At 43.0% G+C, this 12,869-nt stretch overlaps 1 protein-coding gene across 1 annotated transcript; it reads right to left on the bottom strand.

The window, feature by feature from the left end:
- Positions 1-5,791: 5,791 nt before the first annotated feature.
- LOC149832598 (pentatricopeptide (PPR) repeat-containing protein) lies at positions 5,792-8,664 on the bottom strand. Its single transcript, XM_090014601.1, has one exon. It carries the CDS (start codon positions 8,568-8,570, stop codon positions 6,162-6,164), a length of 2,409 nt encoding a protein of 802 aa, XP_089870727.1. The 5' UTR covers positions 8,571-8,664; the 3' UTR covers positions 5,792-6,161.
- Positions 8,665-12,869: the final 4,205 nt, after the last annotated feature.

Genomic DNA, 12,869 nt, shown 5'->3' with positions numbered 1-12,869 from the left:
TGAATTATTAACCAATAGCTTCATGTGGTTTTTGCACAAATTTCTTAATCCTCACCATACTTAAGAATGTTTAGCCCCATATGGAAGGATGAGAAGTGTAATGCCCCAAAATTTCAAACTTGCGAACCTTTCAGAAAACAGGCAAGAGACTATAAAAAATTTCTTTCCTTCAGAGTTTGTTTATGAAATCAGTGGAAGACTATTCTTTTGTTAAATTCAGAAAGACAAGCTGACAACTTTGGGCAGGTTAGCTAAAAGAACCAAAAAATCACAATCCATGTTACTTGCAAAACACTTGGAAAAACCACTTTCATTAAAAGAAATTCTCAAATAGTACAAAATTCAAATATCCCAAGGAATATCCGTTACAAAACCAAAAAACGTCCAGAACGCGAGCTAAGAGCAGGAAGAAAAAATCTTGAAGCCATCTTGCTATCATGTCATCGCCTGTGGTGTACCTAATCATCACCTGTACCCATAGAATGAGTTAGTTTTGCTAAAAACTAGTAGGTGCACAAGAAAAACTACAGAAAACTGGATTAAGTACATTTAATTCAGTATGCTAAGCAGTTTAAAACAGATATACAATTAAATAGGTAAATAGTTCAAAACAGGTAAGCAGTTCAAAGCAAGTAAGCAGTGCAACTGTTAAAAGGCAGCATGATGATTCATTTGATCGTAAGTTGTGAACTACCACGCAACAAGCAAGTCGCATGACCCATCAACCAATGTGAACAAACTTTATGTTTCGATATTACTGGTCTGCGGGTACGTGCAGACAAATCGTAGAAACAACTGAGACTAGTTCATGCGTCTGTTATTCTATGTATTTTCAATAACCCGAATAGCTAGTTGAGTCCGCTCCTAAGGGAATGACTTTAGCCGAGAGAGGATTCCCCAAAGGCAGATACTTGGCAACGGATGCATCCAACTTTTGCAGAAGTCCATTGGATCTACCACATAGGATAATGTCTTGTAGTCCCTTCCCCTAACTCCAATGACTAGGGAGGCCGGATCTTTGCCCATGGGGTGGTTGTTAACAACCTGTCTATTGAAGTTTTGTACCAATCCATCCTCTCCCTTGATAGAAACACAAGGGCGAATGAGTGTGTCAGGGGTAAATTAACTGATGACTCATTCTATATGCTCTTGTCTTTTGACCAAATAAGCATCTTACCTCTGAAGGCGATCACATTTTTATTTGTTTACAACATTATGCATTTAGCACTGTTCAAGGTCACATGACTGTCTTATCCGATCATCGCAGTACTAGCGTGTAGTGCACGACTACAAGTACTCGAGGATGAAAGGTGTATAGCTCCTTAATAGGAGCCTCAACAAAAGTGTTTCACAAAGATGTAATGTTTCTCAAACTTTACTTTTGACATTCTTTATCTTTTAAAACAGCCAACAACTTGTACCAACATTTGGCATGCGATTTCCTAGAATCTCATCCGCTATCGGGGTATCTACATGCCTCGCATGACTCGATACCGGCTTCAATAGACGAAATATGGGTTTCTCAACAGAACCCCCGCTAAGAAGTTCGCTCAAGCCCCAATTCGGGGTTACCCGAGATATGTCAAATAGATGAACAAAACCACCCAATTACATTCTTCCAAATACTTCGATTTGGGCAGTCTTCGATGCTTTTGCGCATCTCCCTAAAATCCCTAAAATCTCAAGTCTACTTTGCAGGTCTGCTCACTCAAAAAGCCAGGATCCTTGCAAGGTATCAATCTCCTTATACAAGGATGTATCGTTAAGCTCTCGACTCAACTCTTGTCGCAAGAGGAAGAGCGGTAAATGCCTTTGCATCCTCCACGAGGATGCCTTTATAGCACATACAATGAGCGAAAAGCCTGAGCGTCATCTGCAATGGCAAGGCAGTAACGAAAAATTTGCAAAAGCAAGAGCCTGGGCGCAAAGCGTGATGACAAAGTAAAGGCTGACAGAAAGTAAATGACAAGGATTGCGAAACCGCGTCCTTGAGTTAAATGCATACTCATATAAATATATATGATATATATATATATATATATATATATGCATATATATTTATTTAATTATCCTTTTTAGTTAATTGAACTCAATTCAATTGTCTAAGTCCTCCGTACAATCTTCCCCTACCTTGGGGAGTTGCAAGCTTGTTGGCGCCTGCGGGTGTAAACGATTGATGGCTTCTGTCGCAGAGCGCGAGCGGGATCCATTGTACGACCTTTAAAAGCGACCGCCTTAGAAAACTAATACAAAAAACAAAAGGTCGGGGGCACTGTCGCTGACCTAACGTGAATGAAACAGAGGCAGAGGCATCGTGCCCTTGCGCACCTGCTATAAGCACAAGAAGCAAGGGCAGGGGCTGTGAGCCCCTGCTGACCTGCTGTCAGCAAACTACAAGGAGGCAGGGGGTTGCACCCCTGCCCTTAGAAAGCGAGGGCAGGCAAGACTGCGCCCCTGCCTAACAAAGTAGAAGAGAGGCAACTGTCAACAACAAACGGGAGGCAGGGGGCTTCGCCCCTATCTGTCGAGTATGCAAGGAGGCAGGGGCGAGGCCCTTGCCCGTCGATCAAAAAGGGGAAGCCAAGGAGCTTCGCCCGTGCCTGCCGAATACACAAAGAGGCAGAGGGCGAAACCCCTGACTGACGCCAGAGAAGAGGGAGCAAAGAGGGGGCTCAACCCCTCCCCTGAACAACGGGGGTGCAGGGAGGGACTCGACCCTTCCCTTGGCCGCAGGGGGCGCAAGGAGCAGGGAGGGGGCTCGACCCTCCCTGAAATCAGAGGGAGTAAGGAGGGAGCTCAACCCCTCCTGCGTACTATGAAGGCAGGGAGGGTCGAGCCCTCCCTTGCGAAGATCGAAGGCAGGGAGGGGTCGAGCCCCTCCCTGCGATAAACAGAGGCAGGGATGGTCAAAACTTCTCCTGCGCACCTAAATAGGAGAACAGGGAGGGGCTCGACCCTCCCTGTGAAAAAGGAGACAGGGAGGGGTCTCGACCCTTCCTGGTGAAGACAAAAGGGTAGGCAGGGGGCCCAAAACCCCCTGCCGAAACCCTTCTCACAGGCGGCAGAGATTTTACCCCCACCGACCTGTCGGCAAACTGGTAGGGGCTAAAGCCTCTGCCGAACGACCCTTCCTTGCTGTAAAAGACCGACAGGAAGGGGCTTTTGCCCCTGTCTGTCGATGGAAGGGAGAAGAAAAGAAAAGAGGAAGATGAGGCGGCAGAGGGAAAAGGAGAAGAAGAACGAGGGGAAAGGGTGCGTACCTGGAGGCCGTCGGGGGGAGGAGGGTCATCGATGGTGGGATGCCGGTGGCCGTGCTCGTCGAATGCAGGATCGGCATGGGGGGGTCAGAAGAGAGAGAGAGAGAGAGACGATAGAGAGAGAGAGCAGAGGGGAAGGAGGTTTCGAGAAACCTCCCCCCTTTGCATCACTGTCTTTAAAAGGCATGAGGGAGGCAGTGCCTCCATTGGGTCCGGGTTGGTCCGGGTCCGGATCCGACCCAAATCCAAGTTGTATATTTTTTTTTTCGGGTTTTACAAGAAGAGTCATCATCCAGGGAGATCTTTTGGATTGGAGCCCCTTATCCATAGAGAACTTGATATATATATATATATATATATATATATATATATATATATATATATATATATATATATATATATATATATATATATATATATATATATATTCCAAACGAGAAGCCCATTTTAAATGAATTAGATGCCTACAAAAAAAATTGCAAGAAAAAATCCTTCATGAATGAGGGCATCATTGTTTCAAACCTGGTGACCCTTTTGAAAAAGTAATATATGCTTATCAATCAAAATTAAAAGAACAATTGTAGACTAGATGAATAAAAAAGAATGCAACTTATGCTAGACTTGGACAATTCCTTGGCCAGGCAATCTCTGTCTCTCTCTCTCTCAAGAAACTGACTATCAGGTGTAAGTGTAGACCACCCAAATTTTATTCACATCTTAAAATGAGCTCATGGCAACTGAAGCTGAGTCCAATTTCAATCAAGTAATCTAACTCCATGCAACTTTCATATCAATTTCCAGCCGCTTTTCCGACACTCCTGGGAAGTTTTTTAGGACCATTACATAATTGAAATGGTGACAAGCTCATTGCCCACCAACTAGGCATTTAATCATCCACAAGAAAATATCAGAATGCAAACCAAATTCATGAAAGAATTAATTCAAATAGGAGTTTAGAAAACAGTTTCTTAACCAATAGTCCAGTTGTAGCTTGAACATGAAATTCTCCCTGATTCAGTGATGCAGACATCGAATTTATGCTCTCCACCGTCCAGCCTTGAATAAGAAACAATCTTTTGTCTACAGTCTGTAGGAGTTAGATCATCAAGCTGGACAAGTTCCATCCATACAGAGTCAGCCAATGAAAGTCGTATATTTCACAATAGAGCATAAAAAATGCCAGAAGAAAAACCATCCAAAATTTTCAATTGAAAAGCATCTATTCCCTTGGAATTTATGAATGAGTAGAGAACCCAAGTAAAAAAATTAAAACAAATTATCCCTGAGAACATTTGGTCCAAGCTATAAAGACAATTTCAATGACCAAAAAAGCTAGTGACAGATTTCCGATGCTTAGCCTCATTTTAATTATGCGGATGGATTTGCATTTGCATGAGAATAAAAGCAAAAGTGCCATTTTTTTCATATATTGAAACTTTGGCAGGTAAAATCAATACAATTTTCTTCACTAAAATATAAAGCAACCATCCAACATGGCAGGCACTTCGGATGAGTAAGAAATAACGGACAACTTGTTTTCACAAGCATTTACCAATTCTATTATTCTACTATCTGAAAATCTTGAAAGGAAAGATGAACTAAACTTGCATTCTACGCTACAATTGATACAAGACCCTCCACCAGCCCTCCATGAAACCTTGAAAACAAATGTAGCTGAACTCGAAGAGGTTATAGCCAAAGGAGTCTTCTGGAATTTCACCAGTACATCAGAATTGCTTCCATGGGAACTCATACAAAAGTACAACAAGAAACCACAACACTGTTCAACTCCATATCACAAAAAAATCAGACCTTTGGTTTTTTGATAAAAATGAAAAGAACCCAAGAAACAGATTTTTTATTTTTGAAAAAGAAGAAAAGGAAATCTATGATCAGTGAAAAAATGGGACTAAAGAGACAAAAATGAAGAAAATGTTGGCAACAAATATATTGTTTGCAATATCACACAAAAATTAGACAAAGACACAGACACCCACAAAAGAAAAAAATCTGCACACCATAAATAGCAGAGATTTGATAAAGATAAGAACATCTTAAGTAGTCGGGATTTTATAGGGCTAAGAAGCTTATTTTTAGCATTCCCATTTATCAAAAGCTTGAAATTTGAAACTCGAAAAGACTATGAGCAGTGAAGAGTAAGAAGAAAGGAACATTAATGTAAGGATTTAGGATGATGGTAAGGATGTCAATGGATTATGGTAAGGATGTCGGTGGCATTGATGGATGGTCTCTTGCATGCATATACCAGGGAAGCAGATCAGGTCATGCTGAAAATGAGCAGAAGGCTCATGCAAAAATCGTGACTGTCCGGTTCCCTGTTGCAGATGGTCGCCACGTGGTTGTTTGCTTTTCCGTTAACGGCATTAACGTATTAATTTTTGAGCTGTTCCATAGTTTCATAACGTAAAACTTTAATAGCTCAGGAACATTTACTGCGCAGCAGATTGACCTAACAGAAAAGGTCCAAGACAAACTTTATAATGATGCTTAACATTGACATCCATGCTTACTAGTTTAGTTTGCAAGTTTACAACAAAAATAAAATTAAATCAAGGTCTGCCTAACGTTACAATACATTATCATGTTGATCATCTTTCAATTTACTAGCACTAAAATAATCAATAATGTATGCTAATCATATGTTACACAACACATACATATGTTCATGAATATAATTAGAATTATTCCTTAGCCAAAGTCATATCTGAACCCTCTTCAACTACCCATCAAACGACAAGTTTTGACCAGAGATTCGATGGGTGTTCTACCTTGCTTGCATCAACTGAATTTCAACCAAAACGATTCCGCATAAAACTCAAGATGAATCCCAAGCAATGATATGTAGCTTCACATGAAACTGACAAATAGGAAATATTAAGGCAATTACGTCTTTCTTTTCTCTTTCATCTCTTTGAGAAGAAGCTCAGCTTCATGCTCTCTGCCTTCCTTCCTAAGGCCAGCTATCAATTCATTATATTTAGAGCTATCAAGATGGAACCCGTTTGCAACCATTTCTCTAGTCAGAAGGTAAGCTCCAAAGTAGTCCTCCATCTTGTTGTGCCCATCAATAAGAGACACATAAGAGAGACCACTCTTCACCAGACCTTTAGCTTTATTGTCCATGAAGAGGTCATCTGCCTCATGCAGTTTTCCTTCTCGACAGAGCCTCACCAACTGACTGGCGTAGGTCATCTCGTCAAGACTCAGCCCATCCTTTATCATCTGCACCTGCAAACTGGACGCCTTCTGTACATCCCCAAATTTTGAGTGTATATGAATCATTAGATTGTATATGATGAGATCAGGGGCCAAACCATCCCCCAACATTTGGTCATACATTTTGTCTACTTCTTGGATTCTGCTTTCTCTGGCAAGCTCATTCATGACTCTATGATAGGTTACCAGTGTAGGCTTCATACCCGACTTCCTGATATCTTCATAAACCTCAAGCGCTTTGTAAGTATTGCCATGAGAACAGTAACCATCTATCAACGAATTGTACGTGATCACGTCAGGCGCCAGCCCTTCCTCTCTCATCCTGCAAACTAACGCCTCTGCTTCTGACAATTTATTTGCTTTGCAGAAGCCATTGATCAGAGAATTATATGTCACTATAGTGGGAGAAATCCCGTTCTCTCTCAGTTCATCGAGAATCCTGAAGGCATCCTTCATGTTGCCTGACTTGCAGAGACCATCGATGAGTGCATTGTAGACTTTGATATTTGGGGAGTCCCCCCTACTCACCAATTCTCTGAGGACGATCTCGGCTTCGCAGAGCTTCCCGTGTTTACATAGACAGTTGATGAAAGAACCGAAAGTCACAACATTGAGCTTGAGTCCCCTGGCCTTCATTTCTTCTAGAATCTCAAAACACCTGTCGAGCTGGCCGAGCTTTCCATGGCCATCTAACAGGATGTTGTAAGTCACGACATCCGGGGTGAAGCCTCTCTGAATCATTTCACCAAACACCTTGTCTGCCTCAGCCACCTTCTGCATTTTGCAGTACCCATTGATCAGAGAATTGTAGGTGATGCGGCATGGTTTCGCGCCGTTCGCTTCCATTTCTTTGACAACAGAGAGGGCAGCTTCCATGTCCTCCGCCCTGCAATACCCGTCGACGATGGTGTTATAAGCGACGGTGCTCGGAACCACACCCTTCTGCATCATCATCCTCAGGAGATCCTGCGCCACTGCAATCTTCCCTTCCTTGCAGAGCCCATTAATCAGAATGCTGCAGGTGAACGCGTTAATCTGAATCCCCTTCTTCACCGACGCCTCGAAGAGTTCCAAGGATGCCTCCAAGTTCCCACACCTCGAGTGCCCATCAAACAGAATGCTGTAAGTGAACCCGTCGGGAAGTATGCCGTGGCTCTCCATCTCCTGCAGAAGCTCCTTCGTCTTCTCCATCATCCCCTTCCTGCACAACCCGCTCATCAACGAATTGTAGGTCACCAAATTGGGGACCAATCCATGGGCAAGCATCCGATCGCGCACCCTAAACGCCCCCTCCAAATCGCCGCTCTTGCAGTGCCCGTCGATCTGGGTGTTGAAGGTCACCCGGTTCGGGGCGACGCCCTTGGCGAGCATCTCGTCGAATCGATTCCCGGCTTCTTCGACCCTTCTGCTCTTGCACAACCCGCTGATGATCACGTTGTAGGTGAAGGAGTCGGGCTTCCTCCGGCACCTCTCCATCTCCTCCATCAACCCCATGGCCTCGTCCACCTTCCCCAACTTAACCGACGCCTGAATCGCCTTGTTGAACGTGAACGATTCCGGCCGAACGCCCATCCCGACGATATGGGAGAAGAACTCTAGGGCTTCTTCGTGCATGTTGGAGGTGACTAGGGCTTCCAAGAAACGATTGGAGGCTGAAAGAGAGGGCAAAATGTTGCCTTTCTTCATCAGAAGGAAGGTCTCTCTGGCTTGGGGGATCATCTTGAGGTCGACGTAGACGACAAGGAGGAGGTTGGCGAGCAGCGATCTGAGGAAGGAGGTTGGGGGGACGTCACCAATGAGGTCGGAGGGGGAGGGGAAGGCGTCGTTGCTTCGGAAGAGAAGGATGGACCTGAGGAGGGAGTGGGCGGAGTCCGACCGGCCTTGCTCGAGGAGGGAGCAGAGCTTCCTCACCTTCCGTTGGCGGCGCTCTTCTGGGGAGAGGGCGTCGGAGGACGGGGAGGGCGTCGTCGTCGTCTCTGCTGCGAGGCATCTAAAGAAGGAAAGAGGATGGGGATGAGGTTTGGGCGAGTGAGAATGGAGGAGTTTGCAGAGAAAGATGATGGTGGCTTTCGCCATGGAAGAAGGGAAGAAGATCAGGTCAGGCTGCAATCATGCGAAAATAGTGACCGTCCGGTTCCCTGTTGCAGATGGAAGACGAAGAGGAAGAGGGAAGAGAGAGAGAGAGAGAGGACACCTGACCGACGACAGATTAAGTTGCAATGTAATTGCACACTTTGCGCGTGCTGACGCACTTGATCGCCCACTATCGGCTGTTTGGCTCCACAGCTGACAAGTTGTATCTGAAAAATGGTGAGTGATCAGGTGCAGCTAGAGGTGGGCATCGGGCCGGCCTAGCCCGTTAATGGACCGGTTCGAAAAGCCTGTTGATCAGGCCGGCCAGGTCAACGGTTTGGCCTGTTTACTAACGGGTTGGGTTTTGGCCCAGTTCTTAACAGGCTAGGGTTTGAAGTGAAGCTCATGGCTCGACCCATTAGCCCAATGGGCCAATGTGAAGCGGGTCGAGTCCGGTTCAACCTTGCCCAATCTTAAATTGCATAAATGCTTGACTGAAATTATGGGTTAATGAGAATATTAAGTTTTCACGCAACTGATTCATAATTAGTGCAACTAATTAGATAAATAGTAATAATTAACAAATAGCAAGTTTTCGTGCAATTAATTAGGTAAATATTATTAGTAGTTACTTTTTAAAATTTTATATTTAAAAAAAAAACAATAAATAATTTAGGCTCATGGAACAGGCTTGATAGCGGGGGGGGGGGAGTCCGCTGGGTTTCAATCCGATACCTAATGAGTCCAGGCCTAAAATTATGGCTCAAACCCAGCCTATGATGAGCTGGGTCGGCTTGACCCATCAGGCTGTCGGGCCCATTGCCCGGCCCTTAGAAGACAAAGGGATAAGGTGAAGACGAAGAGATTAGAGGTGTCAATGGGTCGGGTTAAATCATACTCGACTCGGACCACCCTATAGGGTCCAGGTATGGTGATAAATAAGAAGACTCGATTAAGCATCAGGTTTGGACTCGAAGGTTCGATTAATACATGAATCCGGGTATAATTTTGTAAAATTTTAAATCATACCCGGATTTGATCCGAGTTTTGATTAAGACCCATAAATTTTCAATGTAAAAATGATACAAATTATTATTTTATCGAGTATGGTCTGAGTTTGGTTCATGTAGTTCTTACCGGATTCGGGTATGTTTTTTCTTATAATGGATCTTATTAGACTCAGGTCCAGACCTGGGGTTCAAGTCTGATTTCACCTGAGTCTGAACCAAACCCGACCAATTGACACCTCTAGGAGAGACTCAAGTCATACAAATAAAGAATTTTTTTAATACATTAAAAAATTGAAACGTTAACGCCGTAAATGGAAAAGTGAGCAGGCAAGTGAAGACCATCCTCCAAAAGGAACCAGACGATCACTATTTTAGCATGAGCCTTCTACTCATTTTCAGCATGTTTGAGGTCAGAAGGCGCTTTTTCGTTAACCGAGTTAACATTTTAATTTTTCAATGTATTAAAAAATAATTTTTTATTTGTACATACCCGAAAGGTGCCTTTCGGGCTCTCTCTGTCTTCCCCTTCGTCTTCCTCTCTTTTTGTCTTCTCCCTTCATTTTTCATCTGCAACAGGGAACCGAACGATCATGATTTTTATATGAGCCTTCTGTTCATTTTCAATATGATCGGATTTGCTTTCCTTCTTCCATGGCGAAAGCTTCCACCATCTTTCTTTGCAAACTCCTCCATTGTCACTCACCCAAACCTCATCCCCATCCTCTCTCCTTCAGATGCCTCGTAGCAGAGGTTGCCCTAACAACTTGGAGATGACAATGACGCCCTCTCCCAAAAAGAGTGTCGCCAACGGAAGGTGAGAAAGCTTTGTGCCCTCCTCGATCATGGCCAGTCAAACTCCGTTGACTCCCTCCTCAGGTCCATCCTTCTCTTTCGAAGCAATGACGCCTTCTCCTCCCCCTTTGACCTCATCGGCGACGTCCATCCAACCTCCTTCCTATGACCGTTGCTCGCCAACCTTCTTCTCTTCATCGTTTACGTTGACCTCAGTATGATCCCCCAAGCCAGAGAGACCATCCGTCTGATGAAGAAAGACAACATTTTGCCCTCTCTTTCGGCCTCTTGGAAGCCCTAGTCACCTCCAACATGCATGAAGAAGCCCTAAAGTTCTTCTCCAATATCGTCGGGATGGGCGTTTGACCATAAGTGTTCATGTTCAACAAGGCAATTCAGATGTCAGTTAAGTCGGAGAAGGTGGACAAGGCCATGAGGTTGATAGAGGAGATGGAGAGGAGTCGGAGGAGCCTGACTCCTTCACCTACAACGTGAACCTAAGAGAAATGGTGAGCAGGGGGACTCCCCAAATATTAAAGTCTACAATGCACTCTCGTGCAACTTTTTGATAAAGTATTTTTAAAAGATTATTTTCAATAAAAGTGCCCGTGCATCAAATTATAAAAACCAGCTCACACTAGTGGTGAAGTCTGAGTCAAACTCAGATAACGAGTTTAATCACTTTTATACTTCACACAAAGATGAACTTTATTGCCTTTTAAGAAAAGGAAAAGAATAATTAATTAATTAACTAATTACAAGAGTTACCCTCTGTAAAGGGCTTAAAAATAAAATGGCCTTATTACAAACCAAAATAATTAAATGGCCCTCTGGCCCCCCAAAAAATAAAAATAAAGAAAAGTAAACTTTTGCAGAGCTTTTTTTTCTCACGCGCTAGCCTTCTTTTCGTAGTGCATGCACAACCCTTCTTGCTATCACGCTTTTATCTTCAATGTGAGCCCACGCAAACAAAGAAAGCAAAAGAGACAATTTTCTAAACAAATAGGGTTAGTTATATAAAAGAAATAAAGACACAGGTTAAAGCTATTTGCTCTAGATTAACTACTTGTAAAAATTAACTAGAATGAAACAACCAAATAGGCACTACTTGTAATTCAAAAACACTTCAACCCTAACTAATGCTAACAAGCTAAGAGACAAATCTTAACTAATGACGTTAATTTAGCCACCTAATTTGCTATCTATAACTAACTCACGATTAACATGTAACAATATAAGAGAACTTCTAATCTAACTAGATAACCTTATTGAAAACTAACATATAGCATAATTAAATTAACAAAAGAAAGAAAACTTTATGACGTCTATCTACTGCTAATTATCAACCGAAAATACAATCTAACTAGTGCTGAACACATTTAACTAATTACACAGATGGTGAAAAAAAAGTAGTGGGTGCCAAAGAAGACTGTCCTAATTCAATCACGCTGGCCTACGAGGGTGTTGTGTGTTCTCCCTTGAAGACGTAGGGTTTGCTATAGTGCGTGTTCGGGGTCCGAATGAGTGCCACATATATAAGCATGTGGGGCTCATATCCCTGTGTGTGTCGACATCACTTAGCATTGGAGTCTAGTACAGTTGCAAAGACTTAAGTACCCTTTCCGCCATTCTCGCCATGAAACGATGGTTTGAGAAAAGGACAAAAATGTCCTCCATCCAGAAAAGGGAGGATGATCTTAACTCTTCAAAAAGTCCAAACGTTCTGTTTTCGCCCTAAGCAGTAAACTCCTATGCTGCCAACAGATCACTCTTTGACGATGCACCAACTGTTGTAACATGAGCTCCCTTTAATGGCACACCCTTTACCGTCATCTGTTGCTGCCGGAGCACCCTTTGCCGTCATCTCGAGTCCAGGTTCTCGCCTTGGTTTTTAGCTTGTGTTACAACACATTGTCGCCTTCTTGTTCGTGCCTTGTGTTACAAAACATTCTCGGGTTCGTTCCTACCTCATGGAGATAACTATAAATCGATTGTCTGGTTCGATCATTGGTGGGCGTCATAGGAGCATTTGTCAGCCATCTCTTTTCACAATCTTCTCTTGTTTTTCATTTTTGTTAGGCAGTATAAAAAAATCAATGACACATAATCATTCCAACAAGTGCCATTAAGGTGTCGTGAGTACCTTTCCATGTCATCATGCTATTGTTGAAGAACGTATGTCGTCGTAAGTGCCATTAAGGTATTGTTTTGTTATTGCAGGTGGATGTATTTTTGACGGTTGGAAAATTAAAGATATTTGTAGGACGGTGGGACCTGTTGACAAGAATGCTTGTTTACAGACGCAGGAAGGACCTCTACCACATTCGGTATCGTCCATTCACTCAATATATGCAATGTAACACAAATCATGGTTATAGTAACATAATACCGATTTGTGAGATATTATATTTTTTGTTAATATCAATTTGTAAGCTATTATGCTGGATTTTCGTATCGATTTGTAATATATTATCGATATGTATATCGATTTGTAAGCTAT

Source organism: Nuphar pumila, chromosome 7 (genome assembly GCF_984573655.1).
Source record: "Nuphar pumila chromosome 7, dmNupPumi1.hap1.1, whole genome shotgun sequence".
Classification (NCBI taxonomy): domain Eukaryota; kingdom Viridiplantae; phylum Streptophyta; class Magnoliopsida; order Nymphaeales; family Nymphaeaceae; genus Nuphar; species Nuphar pumila.
The sequence above is the reverse complement of the archived record's forward strand: the minus strand, read 5'-3'. Positions and strand labels throughout refer to the sequence as shown.